The 13,653-nt window shown below is 48.9% G+C and overlaps 1 protein-coding gene across 4 annotated transcripts in view; it reads left to right on the forward strand.

The window, feature by feature from the left end:
- The window catches only part of RALGAPA2 (Ral GTPase activating protein catalytic subunit alpha 2), a 3,672,963-nt gene that overhangs the window by 870,153 nt on the left and 2,789,157 nt on the right, over window positions 1-13,653 (forward strand). For all 4 annotated transcript variants that reach the window (XM_069608069.1, XM_069608071.1, XM_069608070.1 and 1 more), the window contains exon 11: window positions 4,550-4,723. In XM_069608069.1, coding sequence (XP_069464170.1) covers window positions 4,550-4,723 — 174 coding nt within the window. The remainder of the gene's footprint in view (window positions 1-4,549; window positions 4,724-13,653) is intronic.

Below are 13,653 nucleotides of genomic sequence, written 5' to 3' on the forward strand. Positions count from 1 at the left end.
CTCGTCCTTGGCACTGCGTGTGCACTGTCAAGGACGAGATACCTCGTCTTTGGCACTTAAAGAGTTAAATAAATAATCATCTCTTTTACACCTAGCCCTGGTCAGTGTTTACTTGTTCTATTGTGTGCTCTTGACCTATTGTGAATACTCTGTATACTGCCTAACTCTTCTTGAGGGAAGTCTGACTGCTCAGCCACAGCTACCAAGTGAATCTGTGTGGACAGACTGCTACCAAGTGGGTTTACTGCCAAAAACCTGTAGTCCTAAATCTTTTGCAGTGGTCCCAGAGGGAACTGCACAGGTCTCTGCCTAACAATGACCAATACTGAGATTTTGTCTTTTCACGCCTCCCTGGCGAAGTCGGAGACGAGGAGCACTACATGAAGCATCGGAGTTTTTGATGGGCTTCCTCCCGTTTACCCCATTCCCTCTCCCTTCGATGCATTTCTATATTCCGTATAATATTCCAAAAAGGGAAGCTATATAATGTCTGTGTGAGTGGGAGTGTGTGAGTGGGATTCCAGCAGGGCCGCAGTAATACTTTCCATTTGATATATGGAAGTGCCTTCGTGAGCCAGTTCCCTTTTGTCGGCAAGGTGTTGCTTTTCCATTTAACTGTTCGACAAACTCTAGCCGCCAACAACACATTTCTAGGCATGTGAGAAAGAATCGTGTTTGTCTCCTCCACATCTGTCTCTATTCCAAACAAAACAAGTAATGGACAGTCTCCTAGTGATATCCTCTATTGCCTGTATCCAACCCAGGACTTCCATCCAAAATGTCTGCACCCTTAAACAACCCCACCACTGGTGCCAATAATCACAAATTTCACCACATCCCCTCCAACAATGTGGCGCTGTCCCCGGAAACATTTTCGACAGCCGTTGTGGAGTTCGATACCATCTCATCAATAGCCTCCCATTGTGTATCTTGTATTGCATGGATATAGACGTGCTCCATACTGCCTTGTATATTACTGCCTGCGTGTCTGGCTGATCTAGCAGCTCTAAATCTGTGTTCCACTTGGTCTGAGTGCTGGGTTGTGTAAGATGGCCTCTGGTAAGCAATGCGCTATATAATGGGGCTATCAACCCCCTTGAAACCTGGCACTCACTCAAAGTGCGCTTGAATGCTTTAAGCGGTCTCCGAAGGGAGTCTCCCCAGCGCATGTCCCGTAGTACACTCCTCAACGGCAAATAGGATAGTGGCCTTATCGTGGTCCCATACTGTGCTTCCTCTAATTCTGCCTTTGACATATAGGAACCCTCTTTCCACATCTGCCCTGCTCTCGCCAAACCTTCCTCATATTGGGGCTGGAAGCGGCTTACATCTATTAATCTATCTCTAATAGGGGGGACCCGAATGCAACTAAGGGGAGATGGCCAAGATGTTACTCCCTTCATGGTAAAAGTGGGACGCCAAAGAGACCACAATACCGCTAAGACTGGATGCTCCCTGATTCTACGTGGCATAGTCTGGTAAAGGACCCACATCCATTCACCAAGGGTAACTGGCGTGAATAGCTCATTTTCCAAATCTCATTGTTTCTCTGAGTTTCCCCACAAGTGAACCCTAAGGATGCGGAATTGAGAGGCCCTATAATAATCGAAGGGATCTGGGTATCCCATACCCACCTTGTCTTTTGGTGTGATCAAGGTCGCATATGAAACCCAGGGTTTCAGGTCCGCCCACATATACGCCGGGATTGGGACTGCTTAACTTGTGCCCGAAAAAGCCTCTGGGGTTACCACTGGGAGTTGTTTGAAAGAGAAACAAGAATCTGGGGAGTATATTCTTCTTAATTGACGTGAACCAGGAATGCTCTAATTTGGCCCATCTTTCCAAATCTGCTTTAATGGTGTTCCAGAGACACCTATAATTTGCATCAAAGAGACTGGCTAAGTCTTTTGTAATCGCTACACCTAGGTATTTTATCCCCTCCTGGAAAAAAATAAACATTTAGGTGATTGGGATGGCTGGATTTATGGAGCAAGTGCAGATCTCAGTTGGTCCACAATTTTCAATCGTTTTCATAATTGAAGGAGCTGTGTCCCAACCCTTCACCCGAACTCCTACAGAGGAGCATCAAAGCAGCTGTTGAATTTTAGGGACCAAGAGCTTGTGCTTAAACATGCCATAGCAAAAAGTTGTCAATGAATCAAAACGCAGAGAACAGTGGAAGCTTCGGTTTCACTTACAGGAGAAACCCATCCTGACCGCAAACTGTTACAGAGCCTTGCATTCATGGTAACAACCATGATAAATTGACCCTGAACCATATGACCTTTCCCTGCACCTGTTCCATCTCCTCATACCATCTCACTGTATTTTAAGGAGACGCATCAAACTTTGGTTTCATCTTTATTCCTACCCCAATGTTCTCATCGCAATAAAAATTGCTTGTCCAACCTAGAATCTTGACTGAAGTCCTCTTTTAATCCCCCACAACATGACCTCACTGATGGATTGACAGCACCTTTATTTCATGAACGAAGATCTACAATACTTCCTCTTGTAAGTATTATTAGGGCAATTTTTTTGGCAATGTGCAGTGTGCTGTCATCAGCCCCACCCTTTACAGAACATCACTTTTGTTATATAGCTGTAAAATGGATGTGGGATTCTATACCAAAGCTGCTCTGGAGTGATCTGTCCAAGTTACCCCCTGAATGGTTTCACTTAATGTGAGATAGCACATGCATAACTTTCCTGCGTGAACTGACCCAGATTTGGAAGGAACAAGCCACAATACACTTCTAGCTGAATTAGCACAGTTCCTCTTCCTGAGGAGGACACAAGGAGCTGGGGCATCCTTCAGCATGAGGTCACTCCTATCTCCACAATACTGTTAGTGTGGTTGCTCACAAATGGCCACCCCATTACAAGCACTGCTTGCACCCTTTTCAACCAGTGCCGGCAAACCTGCCTCAGAGGTCGTTAAGACCATCACCTAATAGTGATAAGCCAAGTATTGTCGAAAAATGCTTTAGGCTCACTACTTTGACTAGGATAGATGGGCCCTCACGGCCTCCATCCCTCACTTCAAGGTAAAGTGGGAATCCAAGCTTTATCTTCAGGGTATCCTCCCCTGAAACCCACACCTACTGGCAGCATAAATTGGTTTAGATACAATTTCAGACTGTGCCTGTCTGTGTCAGTATTACAGCACATATCTTGCACTCAAGGGTATGTAACTGGAATCTGTCTGAAAGAACACTGATGGTCCATGTCGGGAAGTGCAGAGAAAGGGAGCGGATTCTTTCTATGAACACTGGTGAGCAACCTATTTTGGGTGCAGAAGTTAGAGATCTTTCAAAATTGATGCAGAAAGATACAAGTATTAAGACTTGGAGCTACATACTAATTAGGAAAGAGTTTCTGAAAAGGGGTAAGGTAGGTCTATTTGTCAGCATAACTGTCAATGGTACATGGGGTTAAAACCAATAGGTTAGACTGACTACGTCGTAGATTCAGCAAGTGGGTGTGATTGTGTAAGAGAAGGAGGGTCTTCCTTAAAGGTCTGGATCTTTTTGACATGGTGATGCAAAGGTCTTTTGATAATGCCAGAGCCACTACAGTATTTCTGTTTGATATTTAGCTCTAACCCAGTTCCGGTGGGTGGGTGGGTGGGTGGAAGGGTGCAGAGATATTAGAATCCTTTGATGCTCATAGTGGCCAGATTAAGTGCCCATGTAGTCAGGACTGTGCAATTAATTGCACTTCAACTATAGACTGTCCAATTAGGATGTTAAAAATAGAAAAAAATAAGGTTCTATTTTATTACCTCGTTTTTGGATGCAACATCAAAAGGTTGGAACTTGGGAATCTTCATAGAATGTATGTATTGTAGTTGCATTTTCTCAAACTTGTCTGTGTGTTTGTGTAATTTGAGAGGAAAAAAATAAGGGGCATTTGTCGTCAGAGAGGTGGTATCTCAGGTTCATTTACATAGCTTGGTGCAGTCCTGCATTTTGAGCAGAGAAAATTTGGGAAACAGTTCAGGATAGTAGAATATTTGAAGCAACTAAACGCAAGCATTCTTATCTTGTCCTATGGCCTTAATGTTTATAAATAGTGTAACAAGGCAGTGCAAGGCCCCAAGGGGATAGTGGAGACATTGGTAGAGGCCTTAAAGTTTTTACTTCTGTATAACTAAGTCTCACTCGGAGTGCAGTGCTGCACATTTCTCAATGTCACATTCCTAAAATGGAAAACGGTCTGGGGAGCTCTATCAAAGGGTTGCAAGGACCACATCAGGAGTACTATATCGTGAGTTGCCAACTCCCTTAAATTATGTGCTTGTCAGGATTATAATGTACATTGTGCATGTAGTTTGGCTGTTCGAATTTATTGTTCAATCCGCCCCCCCCATTAACATTTAATTTCGACACAATTTAACATTAACAAATATGCATTTACACTACACCAGTTAGTTGTTTAATTGCTCAAAAGGAATATTTATACAATTATTTGGTATTCTCAGCATGACCCATGCAAGAGTTCTGTGATTTTGTTGCTGTGCCATTGAGTAGATTATTTGTGTTTTTAGGCATTTCTGTTGCCGTCTTCTGATGTTTCGGCAACAAGGAAAGTAGTAAGAGTCTACAGGAAATGGATACTGCATGACAAACCTGTGTTCATGGAAGAACCAGAGCTCAAAATCATTGAAGGTCCTGAACTACCAATCACTGAGCCTCCAGTGACAGAGACTGACAGTGAAAAGGTACTTGTGTCCATTTTTATTTTTTTTGTATGCTGGTTTGTGATTTTCTTTTTTACAGATAGTGTCTTGTATATTCAATGTAAAAGTATAAATGGGTATTAAATACTTTTAGTTATGCTTTGTTCTATTGCATGTTATTTGTTGAATGCTCATCTGATATTGGTATGTTCTGGTAGTGCTTTGGGCAGTCCGTAAGTGCCAGCTTGCATGAGGCTTGGTTTCCAGAAGACCACAACACTGCATTATATGCAATGGTATGAAATTGGTTAGCATTTAGTACATTAGTGCTTAGAAAATGGCATTAACATAACATGTCCACCATATCGTACCAGTACCTGTCGGAAAGGTAATGTGGCTGGTGCACCATGTATGGTTGCGAAGTGCTATGTCAGTTGCATGTTCATGGTGCATGTCTGACTGCATGTGACTCAGTGAGGCTGAATATCACTGAGATTGTAATGTCTGTCTCATGTCAGAGGACAGTTGGAAGGCAGGTCCTAGCCAATTTGCTGCAGATTGCAGACCCAGAGGTACTTCACTGGCCTGGAATAACCGATCATCACAGTAATAGCCTAACATGCATAATATAGCTGATCTAACTATGTAAGACATATCAATCAAAGCAACGCATAGCATGGCATAATGTACATTCGAGGGGATTGGGTCCACCAACGTATTGCATATCTATGACCGTAATCACCACAGCTGTGCTGCTTCGGAAAATCTTCGGCATCTGCGTCGATGATGTCGATACGCCGCCCTCGAGGACCTCCTCCGACGGCCGACGTCACTGGATGTTATAAGTAGGACGCACGACACCCGTAGCCTCAGTTCTGTTTTTTCCGCGAACGTGTTCACAACGTGTTCACATCGGGAATCTCGGCGTGCCTCGACTCTTTGGAGTTTCTGTTGCTTTCTCGGTTCTTCGAACCTGTTTGTGAAATATTTCTTCGTGAAGATGTCTACCTCGTCTTACATACCGCATCCGGGCTTTAAGAAGTACGGGGACTGTGGGTCCAAGATGTCGGTCACAGACTCGCACAACGCCTGCCTCTGGTGCCTCGGGTAGGCCCATGACACGGATGACTGTGTCGACTGCCAGTCGCTCACGTCGAAAGCCTTGCGGGAGCGCAAGAAGTTATCGGTAGGTAAGGTGTCCAAGCCCCGGGAGTCGAGGTCTGCAGGGCTTTCGACTGAGAACTCGAGGGGCGACTCTCAGCGTTGTCATCGGAAGTCCAGTGGGTCTCGGTCCCGGAGTCCGTCTTGCCACTCCTCTGCCTCTTCGAGGCACTCCCAGAAGCGCTGTCATCGGTCGCCTTGCCCGTCCTCATCCGACGACTCCGCCCGTCGGCGGGTCGCTTACCCCACCAAGCATGCGACACCGGAGGAATGGGCTTCCTTCGGGAATAAAATGTTAGCGATTCTCGAATCGCAGGCCACTGGTCCGTTCGCGCCTCCGAGTGGGGGCGGTTATGATCAGCCGAGAGACGCCGCTCGCATGCCTTCGGGCTCGGGTGGTCGTCACGATTCGCAAGAAAGGTCCCGCTCGTACAAGGGGATTCATTCTCGGCATGCCCGGCCCAGGTCCCGGTCCTCGACGCGCTCGAGAACGTGTGAACCTGTGAAGTCTGAGGAAGTCATCGATGCCTTCGGCGCCCAGGATGTCGAGGGACACGCTCGGGGCTCCGCCTTCGAGGCCTGTGTCGATGCTGTCAGCACCGTGTCTGTCGTCGATGCTGATTCTCTCGATGCCGATTCACTCAAAGCCCTCGACGCCTTTCGAGGCTGTGTCGACGGGGGTACCCCGTGGCTCGGGGAACCACCTAGAAATGCTCTGGCCAAGGTCAAGCATGGCTTTGGTTCCAGTTCTGTGCCTTCTTACCGCCATCTGGAGTTCATGTCACAGGTGGATGAGGGCTCTGATGATGGCATGGTGCCTGACACGGTGCCTGACGAGATTCTCTCGGACCATATCCAGTTTGAGGCGCTGAGGCAGTCCCTGCATGATGCTAGTGGGCTGGACACCTCTCCGGAGGTGGAGTTTTGTAGGCCTGAGCCTGGCACTCATGCCGATTCTTCGTACTGGCGCCTTATGTCACGGGTCACTCAGTACTTCGGATGGTCTGCTCCCCCAGGGGAGTTTGTTCAGGATGACCTTACGGATATCCTCGACATTGGTCCACCAACTGACCCGGTACTGCCGTTTCATATGGCTCTACAGAGGAGGGTGGCGGCGGCTTGGACTGCTCCGGAGAGTCTCCCGGCAGTCAGCAAGTCTTTGCCGCGAAAATACTGCCCAGCCAGTAGTGACCCCTGCTACTTGACCAAGCACCCTACTCCGGAGAGTTTGGTGGTGTAGGCGGTTACGGCCCTGGCAAAGCAGGCGTCCGTACCCTACCATCCCTCCTGATGGGGACGACAAGCGTTTTGACGGCTGGGCGAAGAAAGTGTTTTCTGCAGGGGGTATGCCGCTTCAGGCGGCCAACTCCATTTGTGCCTTGTCTCGTTTCACACACACTCTGTGGAACTGTTTCCTTGGCGGCTGAACATATTCCCGAAGGGGATGAACGGGATGGTTTCCTGGCCATGGTTCAGGATGGCAAGGATGCCATGTGTGAGGCCGTTCAGTCGGGTTTGGACATGGCAGATTGCGTCAGTCGGTCCATGGCGGCGAGCACCGTTACACGCAGGTTTGCGTGGTTGCAGAAGTCGGGGTTTGCTCCTGATGTGCAGGCCCGGCTCCTCAACATGCCCTTTGACGGGGAACATCTTGTTGGCAGCAAGGCTGACGAGAGCCTTGAGAGGTTGCAGACCTCAAAAGCTGCAACGAATTCGTTGGGCGCTCCAGTTCGACAACCTCCGCCTTTTCGTCCTAGGGGACAGCAATGGAGGGGAGGTTCCTCTTATTAATCATCCTTTGGTAAAGCGAGAGGAGCTGCCAGTCAAAGGGGCCACCGTAGGAGTGCCAGAGGTGGAAAACCAGGTACTCGAGGTGCGAAGGCCGCTCGGGATGTTGCCTCTTTGCCCTCAGGCAATGCCGCAGCCGCTTCAACTCAGTCATGAGGCCATGTCCCATGGTTCGCCGGTTGGGGGAAGGCTGGCGCAGCATCTTGCAGAGTGGCGCGCCATTACTTCAGATATGTGGGTTCTGGAGATCATAACCCACGGCTACTGTCTTCCTTTCCGGCAGAGGCCTCAAGACAATCCACCAGGGAAATCTCTCTTTGAAGAGTCCGGATCCGCTCCTTGCGCAGGAAATTCAATCCCTGCTGGAGAAAGGCGCCATAGAACTGGTGCCTGTAGCGGAGAGGAACAAGGGATGGTATTCCCCTTATTTTTTGATTTCCAAGAAAGACGGGGGATTGAGACCCATCATGGACTTGCGCGGTTTGAAAGAATTCCTCAGGAAGGACAAGTTCAAGATGGTTACTCTTTCTCAACTTCAGGACTGGTTGGTGTCTCTCGACCTCAAGGACGCTTATTTTCATGTGCCGATCCATCCAAAGCACAAGAAGTACCTGCGGTTTTGCGGTTGGCGACTCGCACTTTCAGTTTCTGGTCCTGCCGTTCGGATTGACCTCCGCCCCGAGGGTCTTCACCAAGCTCATGGTTGTGGTGGCAGCGCACCTCAGGAAAGTGGGGATTCATGTCTACCCCTACCTGGACGATTGGTTAATCAGGGCGCGCTCTTCCGAGCAAGTCCTGGATCATCTGTCAGTCACCTGCCACTCCCTCCACAAGCTGGGCATCTCCCTCAACTTAAAGAAGTCCCATTTGACACCAACTCAGAGGCTCCAGTACATTGGAGCAGTGATCGACACGTCCTTGGGGCAGTGTTTTCCTCCTCAGGTGAGGGCTCATCACATTCAGCAGATGGTGCACAAGTTTCAACTTGCCCAGACTCTCCCAGCGTTTGAGTTCTTGAGACTGCTCGGCCTCATGGCAGCCTGCATTCTTCTGGTGCCGGAGGCCAGGCTGCGGATGAGATCTTTGCAATGGGCACTCAAGCTCCAGTCGTCTGTCCTCCTGCAGGATGTCGGACCCTGTTCAGGTGCCGTCTTCGGTCGCTCAGGACCTTCTGTGGTGGGCCGACGAAGGCAATCTGATGAGGGGGGCCCCATTTTGGCTTCCCTGCCAGAGGTGACGATCGTGATGGACGCCTTTCCCTCACGGGATGGGGAGCTCATGCCAACGAGTTGACAGCGGTCGTTGGTCTCTGTCGGAGTCCAGGCTCCATATCAATCTGTTGGAGCTGAGGGCCGTCAGGCTAGCCCTGAAGGCTTTTCTGCCGACTGTGCGAGGAAAGACTATCCTGACGGACAACACGGTCGCCATGCACTACCTCAACAAAAAGGGGGGGCAGGGTCACTTCCTCTGTGCAGGGAGGCGATGCAGCTCTGGTTCTGGGCATTCCAGCAGGAAGTTTCGATCTCGGCAGTTCATCTGGCAGGAGACAAACGCGACGGCGGAGGCTCTGAGCAGGCAGAGCGTGATCTCTCACGAGTAGGAGTTGGCTCAGGAGATTCTCCTGGAGATCTTCGCCCTTTGGGGGACCCCTCAAGTGGATCTCTTCGCCTCCAGTGTCAACCGGAAGTGCGAGAGGTTCTGCTCGTGGGAATTTCCTCCAAACGGAGCCTTAGGAAACAAGTTTGTGGTGGAGTGGTCCTTCCCACTGCTGTACGCGTTTCCTCCAGTCCCCGTCATCCCGCAAGTACTGTGGCGGTTACGGAGGTTCGGTTCCCGGATGATACTCACTGCTCCGGTGTGGGCCCGGAGGACGTGGTACCCGGACCTTCTCAACTTGTCCATCTGCCCTCCACGTCGTCTGCCCTACCGAGACGATCCCCTCTCACGGGAGGGGGGTCAGGTTCTCCATCCAGAGGTCAGGTCCCTCAACCTTCACGCTTGGTTTCTGAAAGGTTGAGGTATAAGGATTGGGACCTCCCTGAAAACGTGATGGAGGTGTTGCTTTCGGCCAGAAGGCCCGCAACAAAGTCCCTGTACCGTTGCCGTTGGAGAAAGTTCTGCGACTGGTGCAGGGTTAAGAATGTGGATCCTTTTGCATGCGAAATTCCCATGGTTCTGTTTTTTTTGCTTTCTTTGTCCCACAGGGGCCTTCAAGTGGGTACCATTTAAAGGTTACCTGGCGGCGCTGTCCATATTTAAGCGCTCGTCTGAAGAGTGTTCCTATTTTAAAATTCCTTTTCTCAGTTTCTGAAAGGGCTCACTAATGTGTTCCCTCCGTCACCTTTCCAGGTGCCCGGTTGGGATTTGAACCTTGTTCTCAAGTTTCTGAGAGGTGCTCCGTTTGAGCCTTTGCATTCAAGCCCTTTGAGACTGTTAACTCTGAAAACTGTATTTTTGGTTGCGGTCACGTTACAGGCACTTTCAGTTAAGCTACCTTTCACTGTGTTTCATAAGGACAGGGTTGTTCTTAGAGTTCGTCCTTCTTTTCTTCCGAAGGTGGTGTCGGAATTTCATTTAGGCCAGAAGGTTGTTCTTCTGTCATTTTATCCTCCTCCACATCCTGGTAAGGAAGAGGAGAGGCTCCATAGGCTTGATCCTAGGAGATCGTTAAGCTTTTAAATTTCACGCATGTCCTGGGTCAGAGTGGACTATCAGCTCTTTATTGGTTACGCTGGAAAGCGTTTGGGACAGGCTGTGACGAAACAGACTTTGTCTCGCTGGATTATTTTGGCTATCTCCGAGTGTTACCGCTTGGCGGGTAAGGACCCACCGGTCGGCTTACGGGCCCATTCTACCAGGGGTATGGCTGCCTCTACTGCCCTGCAGAGGGGTGTTCCTATTCGCAACATCTGTGATGCAGCCACCTGGGCTTCGGTACATACTTTTGTATGTCACTATTCCCTCGATTCCATCCGGGGGCAGGATCTGGCCTTTGGCAAGGCGGCCCTTTACTCTGCAATTTGATTGGGCATGCTAAATTTCTGTTTTCTAAATTCTTTTCCCACCTGCTTACATTGGTACTGCTTTGGGAGTATGTCATAGATGTGGAATACGTCGGAGGACCCAATCCCCTCGAAGAACAAGTTACTCTCTTACCTGGTAACGTTCTTTCGATGGGATGGTCCGACGATGTATTCCATATCGCTCCATCCCTACCTTCCCTGCTACAGAATTTCTTATGCGATTGCATAAGCTCTCACCTTAGGCGTATAAATGCTGAGCTCTCCATCCTGCGTCTGGTGCAGGGGTGCGTGGATTCCAGTTACGTCACTGGATGAGTTCAGTGTTGAGGCTCAAGTCTTTTGCGGCCTTAGTTGTGGCACTGGTGCTGGGATGCCGAAGAGCGATGCCGCCGTTACTGCACGAGCGGATGCCTGTAAGTATACTGTAGTCTTTAGGCTTTAAAAGATGGGCACCTCAATAATGTCCCTTTTCGTTTGTTTCAGGCCTCGGGATGCTGTGGGCGTAGTTTTCCGTTGCCGCTGCACGTGCTGATGCACGTAAGTATAATGTTCATTGGCCGCTTTTAATGGCACCTCTAATAATGTCCTTTTTCTAGTTTTCAGGTGCCGGGATGCTTCGGCTTTATATCCGTTGCCACTGCACGTGCCGATGCACGTAAGTATAATGATCGTTGGCCGCTTTTAATGGCACCTCTAATAATGTCCTTTTCTAGTTTTCAGGTGCCGGGATGCTGCGGTTGATGCGGCCGCTTCTGCACGTGCAAAAGCTGGTAAATTAAGATGAATGCGACTGCCTTCACCCGAACCCCTTTTTAATTATGTCCTTTGCCTTTCAGGTGCAGAGAAGCTGCCGAAGAGAAGGCCGCGGTTAGCTCTGTTGCAATCACGGATGGATCAGGTAAGCGGGCGCGGCTGCGAGCGAGTTGCACTTTTCTAACCTTATGTTTATTCTTTGCAGGTTTTGCCGTTGACTGGATTCCGGGATCTGGTAAGTATTGTTCTGTATGTTTCTTCATCCACAGGTTGCTGCGCGGAAGCTGAAGATGACTCTGGACCTGGAATGCAGGAGCCGACTCGGTGAGCGTCCTGCTGCTGCTGCAGAATAACGTGAAGCACGTGTTTTCCATCGGGCGTGGTTTAAATAGCAGAGAAGTGCTTCCAGTGTGTGTTCTTCCACCGGTTCCACCCAGGTAAGAAAATAGTTCCTGAATGGAGGGAATAGTTCCTCCCAGCCCTGATGGCTGGGGACTTCAACCAGACTGGATTGTTCTGGGTAAATATGCAGCATGGTCTGCCTCAGGTAAGTCCACCCAAGCATTATTACACTGTTTATCAATATGAGCCTGGCGCCTATGGCGCCGGGACTGAAATCCTTCATGAGCCTGGCGCCAAAGGCGCCAGGACACGGTCCAAAGGGCCCCTGTAGGGGTCTGCTGGGTCCGGAGTAGTGGAAGACGGGTCTGCTTCCGAGGGCGCTGGGCCAGTCCTGGCCCCTCGGGAGTAGCGCCCATGACAGCAACATTCCCTGCAGAATGTTATAGCATGGGGATAAACCTAGAGGTCTGTCTCTTGCTTAGTAACTCCATATAATGTTGCTGTGGTTAGGATGGGCATGGTTAGGGTATAGTTGGCTTTGTTGGTTGAGGTTGTATACTGCAGATCCTCCCACTTAGTATTGTGGCCAGTTACAAGGCTGAGTGGAGCAGCAGTAAAGATGGTCAGTGATTGTGTCTTTTAAAGCTTTTGTTTTCTCGAAATATAAAATTACTAAGCAGCTAAAAGAACTGATATCTATCCCCAGTGGCATCCCTGGTCTGTTCATGTTGGGGCAAGAGAGGAAATTGGGTGACACATCAACTGACATTGGGGTGGTATCTCTGTACTATTGGAGAGGTGGCTTTCAGATCCATTGGATCCACCTACAGTTGAGGACAGAAATGGTGGACAACTGTCACTCTGCAAGGTGTTGCCCTATGTCGTTTCTGTGGGTTACATTTTCAACTGTCATTAATCGGACAGCAAAAGTCCTAACCCGTGACACTGAGATAGCGTCCTGGAGTAATTTCACTTTTATTCTGCTGGTTCACAGATGTTTCCATGATGAGCTCAATACACACACACTGATACACCCTCGGAATGACCGCAAGTCAACCAGGGTCATAGTACGAAATTCACAGTTTTCCATGTTCATGTAACCTCATACAGTAGGCTTTGAGTAGACCCATTTGTTGGAGAAAGCTTGTGCTCTGGAGTTGAGACCATGAGTTATCCTGGTGTAAAATCCAGCAAAGCAAAGGGTGTCACAGTGCTCAAAGGTGAAGAAACATGTGATGCAGACATGATCACGCATGGTTATGGTCGTTCCAGCCTGGGCATTTCATTGTCACAGTTTCAGTGACACAGGACACTAGTCTTGAATGGATGTCTGGACTCAAATCAAAATCCACTCCTGGGTAGTTTGCCCAGTGTTAGGGAGAATTCTCATAAATGGTTGATTTCACTTACCTACTGATTTCTGGATTTCTAGGATTCACCTGGCAAGAGTGTGAGCCTTTTTTCCCCACTCTTACATGTGTTTTGCCATGTGTTTTTCTACTTTTTGTGTGATCTTGGGCACTTGAGCCTCACCTACTCCAGGGCACCATATTATTCATGTGGGTTACACAGCACCTTCAGTGCAGTGACACAGGGTTGTCTTTTAGACTTCCCACCGACTCCATTTTCTGGAGCTGACTACAGTCCCCTAGAAAAGGGTAACGTTTCCATTAACTTTACCTTAGCCACTTTAAACCACAGACCCAGTTCACCCCATCTTCCATGGAGTATTGGAAATGGTTAATTCTTATCTCTTTTTGTCTGTGCATCTTGGGGCATTGTTTTTCTCCCTTTTGTTAGGCAGAAACCTGTGCAGTTCCCTTTGGGAACACTGCAAAAGATTTAGGACTACAGGTGTTAGCAGTAAACCCACTTGGTAGCAGTCTGTACCACCCAGATTTACGT

Source organism: Ambystoma mexicanum, chromosome 4q, assembly GCF_040938575.1.
Source record: "Ambystoma mexicanum isolate Mex_15411 chromosome 4q, UKY_AmexF1_1, whole genome shotgun sequence".
Lineage (NCBI taxonomy): Eukaryota > Metazoa > Chordata > Amphibia > Caudata > Ambystomatidae > Ambystoma > Ambystoma mexicanum.